This window comes from Podarcis raffonei, chromosome 1, assembly GCF_027172205.1.
Source record: "Podarcis raffonei isolate rPodRaf1 chromosome 1, rPodRaf1.pri, whole genome shotgun sequence".
Taxonomy (NCBI): domain Eukaryota; kingdom Metazoa; phylum Chordata; class Lepidosauria; order Squamata; family Lacertidae; genus Podarcis; species Podarcis raffonei.
Window position 1 is genome coordinate 130,791,016 of NC_070602.1, and position 14,158 is coordinate 130,805,173.

The following is a 14,158-nucleotide window of genomic DNA, read 5'->3' on the forward strand; positions in this document are numbered from 1 at the left end:
CAGTGGCAGAAGCAGCGGCAGTCAGCAGCAAGGAAAAATGGCGGGTGCCATGGCAGCGGGCAGTGAGCAACTCCTGGAGCCAGCCAGAGCCAACTGCACTACTAGGCTGGCTCCGGGCTGCTGAGGCTGCCGCTGCCACATTTCCCAGGGACAGATTTGCAAATCCGGGGACGGAATTTGTCCAGGGACAGATTTGCAAATCCAGGGACTGTCCCCAGGAACCGGGGACATCTGGTAACCCTAGAATAGCCTCAAGGCTCTCTCTCTATAATATTATATTATATATGCACATGGTTGCTAAAAGGCCCGATAGGGTATCTGAAATCTCATTATGACTCATGTGGGATACAAATCCTCTGCAAAGTCCAGCTATTTTCTTCCAAGTTGGTAAACAACTGGAAAAAACCAAAGCGTTTAAATACAGATGCTGTCTCCTTTTATCACTCACAGGATTATAGTGTTTAGCTTGTTCCTGTTTATCTGAATGGGAATATTTGCAACCCCAGGAGTGCGGATAAAGATAACCATGATTAAAGAGAAAGAAGCAGAGAAAGAAAGATTTTGTGTAAATATGTTATTGCTGGATTTGGGAGAACTAACACCATGCTGTGGAGACTTAATTAAATGTTAATTGTTTGCCAAGAGTTCAAGGGCAAATGCTTTGGAGCATGAAAAATTAGAAGACATGAATACTGAGGCTGGAAGTATATTCTGGTTGAAAAATGGAGACAAGGGGAAAAGCATAAAGAATTTAATTTTTTTACTGTGACTAAGCTGCAGAGTTACTCCTATAAAAAGATCCTGGTAACAGGAAGCCAAAAGTCTGCATACAATTTTAGGATGGCCAAATGGAAAATAGAGCTGGGCTCCTGCATCTTTAGTTCAGAAGCAGGGATTTCAATAGGAGCAGGGGCTGGGTCTTCTTTTGGATCCAGTCACGCAACTTGAATGCTGTTTGCCATTTTGGAAGAATGCTATGGAACTGGCTGGGGACTGCGAAGGAAAACGCCCACGCTTCCTCATCTGTGTAGCTTGAATTGTGCCCACTGAAAGGGTGTTGGCACAGCTATCTCTGCTATAAGAGGACTTCAGCTCTCATGTGGAGGGTGCTTTGGGAGTGTGCAACATTGGTGTCAGATGTGTGGCATTTGCCTTGCCGCTGTGCCTCGGCCCTGTGGTGTCTTTGGTTGGTTTCTTCTGTACAGGACTGATGGGGCTGTGATGTCAGCACGCAATCCCATGATCGATGAGTGGAGAGGTGACATTCCCATGGTTGCTGTGGAGCCATCTGTGCTTGTTAACATGCAATTTCTAGACTGTTTTGCTGTCTTATTTTGCTACTACTGCTGCTGCTGGGTATAATGCATGGGATCTAATCCATTGCACAGGTATTATCCTAGCATTAATGGCTGCCACTGCCAGCAAGATTAGGAATACTCTGCCCAGTGTGTGTTTTTGTACTAGACCTGGAGAGTAGGGAGTTGACTTATAAGCCAACAACATGCCAGTCAAATTCTGAAGACTGCATTGAAATGCATTTCAGAAGCGGGGTGACTCATATTGGCTGGCTAAAACACAGTACAAATACCCGACCAGATTATAAATGAGCTACCATCTCCTTTAGATACTTGCTACAGAGTAGAGAAAAACACTAATTCTATTGCGCAAGTTCCAATAACAACTCTATCTATCTATCTATCTATCTATCTATCTATCATCTATCTATCTATCTATCTATCTATCTATCTATCTATCTATCTATCTATCATCATCTATCTATCATCTATCTATCTATCTATCTATCTATCATTTATCTATCTATCTATCTATCTATCTATCTATCTATCATTTATCTATCTATCTATCTATCTATCTATCTATCTATCATCTATCTCATCTACCTACCTACACACACACACATAAATACACACATACTTGCTACAGAGTAGAGAAATACACTGCTTCTATTGCGCAAGTTCCAATAACAACTCTATCTATCTATCTATCATCTATCTATCATCTATCTATCTATCTATCATCTATCTATCTATCTATCTATCTATCTATCATCTATCTATCTATCTATCTATCTATCTATCTATCATCTATCTATCTATCATCTATCTATCTATCTATCTATCTATCTATCTATCTATCTATCATCTATCTATCTATCTATCTATCTATCTATCTATCTATCATCTATCATCTATCTATCATCTATCTATCTATCTATCATCTATCTATCTATCTATCTATCTATCTATCTATATCTATCTATCTATCATCTATCTATCTATCTATCTATCTATCTATCATCTATCTATCTATCATCTATCTATCTATCTATATCTATCTATCTATCATCATCTATCTCATCTACCTACCTACCTACCTACCTACCTACCTACCTACCTACCCACACACACACACATAAATACACACAAATATTAACTGCTGTGTCTGAGCATAATAAAAACAGTATTGTCTGAAGAAGAAAAACTGTTCTGGCTAAACAAGTCGTTCAGGATATTATGTGACATTTGGGTTATACGTGCAGAGTTGGATGTGCAATCTGTTCCTTTTGGACAAGAGACTTAACCACAGTAGATTTTTACATCCACCTTACCTTCTTTGTCTGGAATGAATCCAGAGTGCCTGGAATCGTCAGTAGTTTGGACGGATCCCAAGGGTGATGGATACGGGATTTCTGTATCAGGGGGGACATGGTGGAGTGAGGTGTCATTCTGATGTTCTTGAGAACAAAGAAGGGGGAGGGGGAAACAAGGACATGTTATTAAAAGTTAAATGCTAGAAAACAAATTTGCCTTTTTTTGTATGTCTAGAGCACAACCATAGATTTAGCCAACTTAACTCCAGAAATATACAGTGGTACCTTGGGTTACAGACGCTTCAGGTTATAGACTCGGCTAACCCAGAAATAGTACCTTGGGTTAAGAACTTTGTGTCAGGATGAGAACAGAAATTGCGCGGTGGCAGCGTGGCAGCAGCGGGAGGCCCCATTAGCATAGCTGTCAACCTTCCCTTTTTTGCGGGAAATTCCCTTATTCCAGTGACGTTTCCCGCGGCTTCCCGCTGCTATCCCGGATTGTTAGATATCCCGTAGACTGTCCCCAGGACAGGTGAGGCTGCTGATCCCTTATTTTCAAATCTGAAAGTTGACAGCTATGCCCATTAGCTAAAGTGGTACCTCAGGTTAAGAACAGTTTCAGGTTAAGAGGTTTCCTTCACTTTCCCTTAGAGTTTATGCTGAGAGCTATTGGGATTCTGCACATCTGTGGGTTTGATGAACCAGGCAGGAAGCCACCACCTGGAATGAAACTCAGCATTTTAAGAATTTCTGCATGGTTTGATGTTTTGTTTTGTTTGCTTTAAAGGCAAGTTTCTAGCTCTTGTGACTGTGGAGAAACTTGCTTCATATGGTAGCTATAAACTGTAGACCATAAACTGATGTAACCTTCCACCATTTTGTGTGGTATTTTGTCCATCTGGCTTAGTAGAAGACGACGACGAAGAGTTTGGATTTGATATCCCGCTTTATCACTACCCGAAGGAGTCTCAAAGCGGCTAACATTCTCCTTTCCCTTCCTCCCCCACAACAAACACTCTGTGAGGTGAGTGAGGCTGAGAGACTTCAGAGAAGTGTGACTAGCCCAAGGTCACCCAGCAGCTGCATGTGGAGGAGCGAGGAAGCGAACCCGGTTCACCAGATTACGAGTCCACCGCTCTTAACCACTACACCACACTGGCTCTACACTGTCTACACTGTGTAGACAGTGTACACAGTCGTCTACACTGGGGGAAGCAAACCAGGTGACCTCCAAGTGCTGTCGAACTACAGCGTCCATCAGCCCAGCAAGTCTGGCCAATGACCAGGGATTGTGGGAGCTGTAGTCCACCGGTTACCCAGAGGACAGCGCTTTGGCAATGCTTGGTCTACAGCCTGGACTCTCAGCAGCTTTGAGATGGTAGTATTTTACAGCTGGAAGTGAAGATGCCATCACTTGAACCTGAGATCTTATGCATGCAAAAAATATTGCCCTCCCCCAGAATGGGATACATTGGGCGCCACCACAGACCTCTTTGATATTGGCTGTTCTTTTCAGAATGCTCTTCTTTCTTTCTCATTTTCCTTCCGTTGAGCAGAAACTCTCTATTATTTATTGGAGGTAGGTGGAAACTACCTTGGGAAGCCTCCGGGATCTCACTATTGATCATCATCCTCTCCTGCTGCTGATTTTTATGTTCTGGCTTTAAAATGAGATCATTCGGCAAAGGAGCCAGATGCTCCTCACAGACATCGACCTCAAGTCTGGGTTCATTACAACTAGTTCCTGAAAGGTGAGAGAGAGAGAGAGAGAGAGAGAGAGAGAGAATAAATGGACTTTATTAACTAACATACAGGTTTTCACAGCATCTTAAAAAGCAGAGACATCACCTTGCCAACAAAGGTCTGTATAGTTCATGCTATGGTTTTCCCAGTAGTGATGTATGGAAGTGAGAGCTGGACCATAAAGAAGGCTGATCGCCAAAGAATTGATGCTTTTGAATTCTGGTGCTGGAGGAGACTCTTGAGAGTCCCATGGACTGCAAGAAGATCAAACCGATCCATTCTGAAGGAAATCAGCCCTGAGTGCTCACTGGGAGGACAGATCCTGAAGCTGAGGCTCCAATACTTTGGCCACCTCCTGAGAAGAGAAGACTCCCTGGAAAAGACCCTGATGTTGGGAAAGATGGAGGGCTCAAGGAGAAGGGGACGACAGAGGACGAGATGGTTGGACAGTGTTCTCGAAGCTACCAGCATGAGTTTGACCAAACTGCGGGAGGCAGTGGAAGACAGGAGTGCCTGGCGTGCTCTGGCCCATGGGGTCACGAAGAGTCGGACACAACTAAACGACTAAACAACAACAGGTTTTCATCCATCCTCTCACAGACCATCAAAGTGTTCCTGTTTTCCAGGGGCCGTCCTGGATTTTCAGAAGCCATCTCGGTTTCTGATTTGATCCTGGAATGTCCCGCTTTTCCACAGGACATTCCTATTTTCAGTGGAGAAACGTTGGAGGGTATGGAGTTATGCGAGCCCCGAGTCAACGAGATAAGTAACTATACAACCTTTAGAAGACATCTGAAGGCAGCACTGTATAGGGAAGTTTTATTTAAATGTTTAATGTTTTATTATGTTTTTATATATGATGGGAGCTGCCCAGAATGGCTGGGGCAACCCAGTCAGAAGGATGGGGTATAAATAATAAAATTGTTGTTGTCATTGTTATTGAATAAGACTTTGCTATTTTCATCCAAGAAATGTTGGAGAGTATGCGCTATTATTGCAACATCCCAGTTGCTTTTATGCACTGTGAGCCTGGGCTCAAAACTTAAAATGCTAAAGCTAAAAGTGACACCCCACCCCCACAAAGGAGATTTACCCATCGTCTTATCTACCTGGCACCAGAGCAAAGCACTTTTATATTATAATGCAAATAAAGGAAAGAAACAATTTAAAAAGGTAAAGGGACCCCTGACCATTAGGTCCAGTCGGGACCGACTCTGGGGTTGCGGCACTCATCTCGCTTTATTGGCCGAGGGAGCCGGCATACAGCTTCCGGGTCATGTGACCAGCATGACTAAGTCGCTTCTGGCGAACCAGAGCAGTGCACGGAAACGCCATTTACCTTCCCGCCGTAGCGGTACCTATTTATCTACTTGCACTTTGACATGCTTTCGAACTGCTAGGTTGGCAGGAGCAGAGACCGAGCAACGGGAGCTCACCCCGTTGCGGGGATTCGAACCGCCGACCTTCTGATCAACAAGTCTGATCGGTTTAACCCACAGCTCCACCCGCGTCGTACACATTGCTGTGGTTTTGCTCTTAGCTGCCATTTTTTTCTGGTATTATTAGGACAGTACCTAAGCTAGCCTGCAAGGTGGCCCAGAACAGGGATATTGAACACATACTCCCATCTGCCCCAGGCAAGCATAGCCCATAGTTGGGGACTATAGCTTTTAATCCAACACTAAAAAAATGGTAAAGGACCTCTGGACGGTTAAGTCCAGTCAAAGGCAACTATGGGTTTGTGGCGTTCCATCTTGCTTTCAGGCTGAGGGAACTGGTGTTTTTCTACATACAGATTTTATTTTATTGCTTTATTGAACTTAAAAACAACAACACATAACACAAAATCAAAATTGTCGATAACGAATAATAATAATAATAATAATAATAATAATTATTATTATTATTATTATTATTTATACCCCACCCATCTGACTGGGTTTCCCCAGCCACTTTGGGCGGCTTCCAACCGAATATTAAAAACAATACAGCATCAAACATGAAAAACTTCCCTAAACAGGGCTACCTTCAGTTGTCTTTTAAAAATAAAATAGTTGCTTATTTCCTTGACATCTGAGGGGAGGGCGTTTCACAGGGCAGGCGCCACTACCGAGAAGGCCCTCCGCCTGTTTCCCTGCAACCTCACTTCTTGCAGCGAGGGAACCGCCAGAAGGCCCTCGGTGCTGGACCTCGAAGAGTTATCGATATTTATTACACATTATCACAGTCTTCTTCGAGTTCTGTTGACTTCCCGCCCACTCCATCTAGCTTTAAATGTATATTTATCTAGCGCACTATTTATATTTATTTCCAATAATCGCAGACAGCTTTCTGGGTCATGTGGCCAGCATGACTAAACCACTTCTGGTGCAATGGAACATAGTGACGGAAGCCAGAGCGCACGGAAACATCATTTACTTTCCCACTGCAGTGGTACCTATTTATCTACTTGCACTGGTGTGCTTTCGAACTGCTAGATTGGCAGGAGCTGGGACTGAGTAACGGGAGCTCACCCCATCGCAGGGATTCAAACCGCCGACCTTCAGATCAGCAAGCCCAAGAGGCTCAGTGGTTTAGACTACAGCGCCAACCGCAACACTATCTGGAGGGCAATGACTTGGCCTACAAGATGTACTCTGTAGCAGGGATGGGCAGAAGGTAGACCGGCGTCTTCTGGTAGAGATTTGCCTGTTTTGCAATAGACAGGCAAGGGATTTGACAAGTAGGTCGTGGGTTCAAGCCCCATGTTGGGCAAAAGATTCCAGGACTGCAGGGCATTGGACTAGTAGATCGCCCTTGTGGTCCCTTTCAACTCTACAAGTCTATGATCCTGTTGAGGCCTACTGTTGTTTTACCTCAAGTAAAGCACTATGTGCGCTTTGATTCTGGCATGGGGAGAACTTTTTGAAGTTAGCACAGAGACTGCCTTTGATGCAGGTACAGAATTTGAACGTAGCTGGGAACAAGCGCTGGCGTGTTGTAAACAAAAAATTGCCCTTTTCCCTTATGGGGTATCCAAGAGCCCATATAGAGTCCTTACATAGGTTCCCTATTGGTAGGAGAGAATAACAGAGGCCAACCAGAGAATATTGAGAAGCAAAGCAGCTAGTAAGCTTGATCTTTATTGATCTGTTGCAACAGGGTGCTCCCCTCACACGCAGGAGAGGAGGACCCAGAAAAATGGTGTGCAAGGCGTTATAAAGACTTTTGAAATTGCCACCCTGTAGATCAAGACCACCCCCAGAAACATCATACATACATCACAGAAGGGTTGTAACCTAAGACCACCCCTCAGATACATCATACATACATCACAAAAAAGGCGCTCCAAAATAGAAATTTTAATATTGTTTTTCTCCTGTTTTTGTTTATCTCCTGTCTGGCAGGTTACTTGATTGGATTTCCTGGGGAGCCTGGCCAGTCTTTTGTAATGATAAATACTTAGTTCCTGGGCCATGTCACAGGCTCACACCTTATTCAAACACAGACATACCCTTAAGACAGGATTTGTGAAGGAAAAGACAACGGGGAGGCTTTTCCAGTTTGACCTTGCAGAGAAAACATTTGCTCAGTTTAGGAATCAAAATGGTTCCAGGTCGGCCTTCCTCTGCTGATCTATGTATGTGCGGTTATGAACATTACCATATATCTAAGACCATAAAATCCCTTTTATCGCGGAAACAGTTATTCTGAGGCGATAACGTGAGCGATGCTATAACTGGTATTGCCCAGAATGGGGGGACGTTCCCCTTTACTGAATGTGCACCTGCCATTTATCTAGGGTGGGGGTGGTTTTACCTCTCAGGTTTTTTGCCTCGGGCTCCCTTTCCAGCTGAACAAGCAGTGGGCAGGCCACAGGTTCTTTGGGAAGCTTTCCAGATTTAAGTTTTCCCCTATAAGCACTGGGCAAGTCTTCAGATATCTGAGGTAACCTGCAAATCTCTGGCACCTGGAGAAAAACAAAACACTTCAAAATGTTTTAATGTTAGGGGTTTTTTGGGGTGTGTGTGTTTTTGACAGCACTCATTTTGACGCCACCCATATCCAATCACCCCAGATGGCATTTGTGAAAATTGTTACCCAACAATTAGGGTAGGGTTCCACAGGTGGGCAGAGTTTCTGGTTTTGGAACTATTACGTTTTCCTGCATGCATTCAATTGTAAGCATTCTGAAGAATCAGGAGAATCCATGTTTGTACTTGTAGTTTAAACACAACACTAGGAACCTAGCATATAGTTAATCATGCTTAATCCCCTTTGATTTCAGTGGGGAAATGCCACCTTGTCCTATGTGTGATTACTCAAAAGTGAGCCCCATAGAGATTAATATGACTTACCTATAGGTAAATGAGCATAGAATTGCAGCCTAAGCCATACTTAACTTCGCTGTGCTGCACCCAAGGGTGTTGCCCTCTATTTCACTATTATTCATGTGTATTGTTTTGGGATTATTAGCTGACAGTTCATCAGAAGCAGGAGGCTGCCAGGAATGGCATCACCATTCGACATTTTGCAAAACAACTTTTTTGGGGGGTAACCGCAACAATGTCAAACCAAAAAAATGCCACTTAAATCTTGCTGCGATAGGGTGAAATATACTCGGAATCGAGAGTGGATTTCATGCTCTTTATTCAGCTCATAGTGGTGAGGAGGAATGAAAGTTCCCCCAAAGTATCTGCTTTATATACATTATTTACACAATGGGCTGCACGTGATTGGCTAATTCCGGAATTCTCCTGTAGGCCAATCAGGTTGTGGATTCACTTCCATCTGGAGCTGGATTGGGTGGCTCCTGCAGACCAATCATACTGCTGCATTGTTCTAGGACCAATCAGATTGCTGCATTCTGGATCCTATTGTTCCAGGACCAATCAGACTGCTACATTCTGAATCCTATTGTTCTAGGACCAATCAGACTGCTGAATTTTGGATCCTATTGTTCCAGGACCAATCAGACTGCTGCATTTTGGATCCTATTCAACTCAGTACATAAGACAGGGCATCATGTAAGACCATGAAAAAGGGATTGCTGGGCAGGCTATGTCCTTCCCAGATTATTTTTATTTATTACATTAATATCCCATCTTTCTTCGACCGTGGGACACAAAGCAAATCACATGGGATTTCAGAGTGGTCTTCAATCCAGGCCTGGACCGGACCTGGACCTGCTAAACTTTTGGGGGTAAAACAAAAATGGACCTTCTTCCTATGTTCTTCCATGACTTCACTTTCCTCTGGCCTTGTTCCTGGCTGAATAGGAGAGAACAAGTCCGTAGTCACAGGGTTTCCTTTATCTCTCTCATGTTTGCCCTTCAGATACTTTCGGTTAACTGTGGAAACCAAGAGGAGATGAGAGATCAAATACAGTCATCCTGATCAGAGTTGGGGAGAAATTTGGTTCTGTTCACATTCTAATGCAAATCGACTTAATCACCGTTTTTCTGAAACAAGATGCAGACCAAGATGCGAAATTCAGCAGGTGGAAACATACTGATGGAATTTTCTACTTTGTCCTGCATTTAATCCTGTGGTTTTGAGACTGTTGCCAATCAACAAATTATTTGCCTCTTCTTTTAACAGGCAGAAACAATTGCTGTCCTTAGCAATCCTTAGAATATTTTGAATGGCTCACAGCAGCCTTAACTTTCTTACCACTGTACGGGATCTTTTTTCCAGGGAAGAACCCTCCATAGAAAGTCACGTGGGATTTCTCACACCAAAGCTCAGAAGTATCAATGCTGGTTTCCCCCGTTGCTTGATGATCTCTGGGTTGGTTTGCCACTTCTTCACTGTGGTCTTGGACCTCCCCATCTCGGTGAACTTCCACCCATTTGTCCTAGGAGATGACACAAATGTACACTTGAAAAGCAGCATTTATGGGAACATAGAGGGTGGCGCTGTGGGTTAAACCACAGAGCCTAGGACTTGCCAATCGGAAGGTCGGCGGTTCGAATCCCCTCGACGGGGTGAGCTCCCGTTGCTTGGTCCCTGCTCTTGCCAACCTAGCAGTTCGAAAGCACGTCAAAGTGCAAGTAGATAAATAGGTACCACTCCGTCGGGAAGGTAAACAGCATTTCCATGTGCTGCTCTGGTTCGCTCGGCTCCCTCGGCCAATAAAGCGAGATGAGCGCCGCAACCCCAGAGTCGGCCACGATGGACCTAGTGGTCAAAGGTCCCTTTACCTTTACCTAGAGAGCTGCCTTATACGAAGTCAAACTACTAGCTCAGCATTGTCAACAAGACTGTCTGGCAATGGCTCTCTGGTCCACTTCATGCTTCAGATTTTGGACGCCATTAACAAGCAGCAAACAGTAATTTAATTAAGTATATATTTACGTTGCGTGGGTGTGGGAGTCCACTTACCTTGGGCCACTAAGCAGATAATAATAATAATAATAATAATAATAATAATAATAATAATAATGTTTATTATTTGTACCCCACCCATCAGACTGGGTTGCCCTAGCCACTCTGTGTGGCTTCCAACAAATATAAAACCATAATAAAACATCAGACATGTTTAATGCAGGGCTCATAGACTCTGGGATTAAACCAGAGGTTTTCTTTAAAAAAAACCCAAAAAACTGCTCTACTCATCAACACTTCAGTTTTATGCCAGCAGAGGGAGGCAGGTGGTGCAAAATTCAAAGAATAAAGGGACAGAACTGAACACTGGAATTGATTTATAAAGGTTCTCGGCTTAAGAGTTTTCAACACTTAACTTTTGCCCTGCTCTTTCCAGGCACAGCCCGCAATTTAAAGCTGTGTGCCCAAGCGCCCTTTGTTTTGCACCAGAGCTTTCCCCGCGAAACCCTCTCTTTTAAAATATATTTTTAGAAAAGTGCACCCCACCCCTGAGACCATTCCATTGTAACTACCCAACCTTCCAAAATTTCAACACCTCTTGCAATGGTTCGACCCCTTTCTGTTTGAACAGTACAAATTCTACAAATCCCTTCCATATCTCCCCCAAATCATTTCTCCTGTATATTCCCTGTCTTACCTCAATAGCACATGTTAATTTATCATTAATAGCTATCTCCCACACCTCTTTATACTGTTCTTCCATTTTATATTCACCTTGCCCCTTCCAAAACCCACTCTCTGAAGCTGAACCATAGCAGACGGCAATTTGTGGAAAACCCACAACGATGTTTGCTCCAATTGAGCACCAAAGATCAGGTTTTCACAGGGGAAGCTCTGGGGCAGAAAAACAACAATGTTCGGACATGGAGCGTTGCAGACCTCTGCCTGGAAAGAGCGGGCAAAAGGTGGATAAGCCCTTAGATAAGCCAAGGGAAGATAAACGAAGGCTGCCTAAGTCGGGACAGTGTTACAGCATCACTCTACAATACTCACAAGGCTTTCCTACATGTGTGTTGCAGGCACACACACATAGGGCATAGCTGTCAACTTTTCCCTTTTCTTGTGAGGAATCCTATTCAGAATAAGAGAATTTCCCTTAAAAAAAGGGAAACGTTGACAGCTATGACATATGTGTTTCCATCCCTCTGTGAAGTCAGGGCTCACGAGAGAACAAAGTTGCATCATGTGGAAGAGAGTTGTCCATAATTTGCTTGAAGGGCCTGGGGAGTCTGTAAGTTGACCAGAGAAAGTGGAGACCGGATCTTGCTGGAACTCACCATGAGCGTGTTAGTTTCTGTTTTATCAGGTTTATCAGGACAACAAAGTATGTTTGGCTTTGCTGAATTCTGAAGGGTGTAAGCAAAGCACGAAACACTTGCAATTGAAGCTGCAACATGCTAGAGAATGTGTTCAGAAAGGACTCGTAACGGTGTCCTACATGCCAGGTAACGAAATTCCTGCTGATTTATTGTCCAAGGTTGTTCCAAGGGATCAACACTGTACCTATGTACAGAAATTGGGTTTGTACTGAGATTGTACTCACACGCTGCCCAGGGGTGTTCACAGAAAGGGGGAGGATGTTAGTTTCTGTTTTGCCACTGAGCAGCTGCTTGGAGTCACAGGACTCTGTTTACATTCCAGGGATTCCATACTATTGGAAGTTTCACGGGAGAGGAGACGGGATGTGACGTTAGTGGTTTCCTGTTTCCTTTCTTCCTTTGTTCAGTTGCTCTCTGCTCTCACAGAGAGAGGATGTATTTTTCTTTGCTGTCTGCGTAGCTTAGAAATAAAGCATAGCATGTAGCCAAACCTCTCGTCTCTTTCCTGTGCTGGAAACTCTGCTGAAGAATGTGCCTGAGGCCTCATTAAAGGCTCAGGTCATTAAACACGTCGGGAGGCGATTCCGAAGACTCGGGGGAAGAAAATGAGCTTTATCAGCTTGACCGAGCGGAGATCTCGACAGAACCCTTGTTCTCTTACAATGGCAATGGCGGCCAACTGAGAAGCGCCGGAACTGAGTTCCGGGGAGTTCTTGATGGAAAAAAGCCCTGTTTATAGGCCATGAAGAAGAAGGAATTTCAACATGTGCACCCTCTGCAACAATACCTATGGCTTAACAGTGGAGTGGGGACGCGGGTGGAGTGGGGACGCGGGTGCCACAGAGCCTAGGACTTGCCGATCAGAAGGTCGGCTGTTTGAATCCCCACAACGGGGTGAGCTCCCGTTGCTCGGTCCCTGCTCCTGCCAACCTAGCAGTTCGAAAGCACGTCAAAGTGCAAGTAGATAAATAGGTACCACTCTGGCGGGAAAGTAAACAGCGTTTCCGTGCACTGTTCTGGTTCGCCAGAAGCGGCTTAGTCATGCTGACCACATGACCCGGAAGCTGTACGCCGGCTCCCTCGGCCAATAAAGCGAGATGAGTGCTGCAACCCCAGAGTCGGTCACGACTGGACCTAATGGTCAGGGGTCCCTTTACCTTTACCTAACAGTGGAGGGAGGCCCTAGCCATTGGTCATGCTGACTGGGGCTGATGGGGCCACAGGTTCCCCATATGAGCATCTCCCACACCCAGCTGAAAACTTTGGTCTAGTTATTAATACCTCTGGAATCCTGCTATATGCTGTGTGCTGGCTCCAGGTCGACTCCTTTGCCCGCTGCCGTGGAAGGTGGAAACTCAGTTTTCTTACTGAAATCCTTAAAGGAATGCGAGCTCTTATTCTGGCATGTTTTCCTTCTTCATAGCTTTCCCCCAGCCTGGCTTTTTCCTCATATTGTTTCTGAGATGAGGAAGCAAGGCCTGTCAGACAGGTGAGCATGTCAGTATCATGGCACAATCTAAAGCAGTTGTATTGTTGTTGTTTTGTTTTCATATTAATTTATAATGCCCAGAGGGCTTCTAAACAGTTTACAAAACATAAAAAAACTTGCACAACATTGTTAAAATACAGAAAAAGACACCATAATTAAAACACACAATGAAACAAATAAATCAAACATTAAAATGTCAATTGTCATGATTAAAATGTGCAATAAGACAGTACTATTAAAACAGGGGTGGCGCGGGTGGCGCTGTGGGTTAAACCACAGAGCCTAGGACTTGCCGATCAGAAGGTCGGCGGTTCGAATCCCCGCGATGGGGTGAGCTCCCATTGCTCGGTTCCTGCTCCTGCCAACCTAGCAGTTCAAAAGCACGTCAAAGTAGATAAATAGGTACCACTCCAGCAGGAAGGTAAACAGCGTTTCCGTGCGCTGCTCTGGTTCGCCAGAAGCGGCTTTGTCATGCTGACCACATGACCCGGAAGCTGTACGCCGGCTCCCTCGGCCAATAAAGCGAGATGAGCGCCGCAACCCAGAGTCGGCCACGACTGGACCTAATGGCCAGGGGTCCCTTTACCTTTACCTTTATTAAAACAGGAAAAAACTTTGACCCTCCTGATG

General features: G+C 44.4%; 1 protein-coding gene across 1 annotated transcript in view; it reads right to left on the minus strand.

The window, feature by feature from the left end:
- Positions 1 to 14,158, minus strand: part of KIAA2012 (KIAA2012 ortholog) — a 98,538-nt gene that overhangs the window by 63,305 nt on the left and 21,075 nt on the right. The window contains exons 6-11 of the mRNA XM_053376843.1: positions 13,321 to 13,517; positions 10,007 to 10,190; positions 9,554 to 9,684; positions 8,153 to 8,303; positions 4,101 to 4,355; positions 2,630 to 2,755 (exon numbers count right to left, since the gene is read on the minus strand). Coding sequence (XP_053232818.1) covers positions 2,630 to 2,755; positions 4,101 to 4,355; positions 8,153 to 8,303; positions 9,554 to 9,684; positions 10,007 to 10,190; positions 13,321 to 13,517 — 1,044 coding nt within the window. The remainder of the gene's footprint in view (positions 1 to 2,629; positions 2,756 to 4,100; positions 4,356 to 8,152; positions 8,304 to 9,553; positions 9,685 to 10,006; positions 10,191 to 13,320; positions 13,518 to 14,158) is intronic.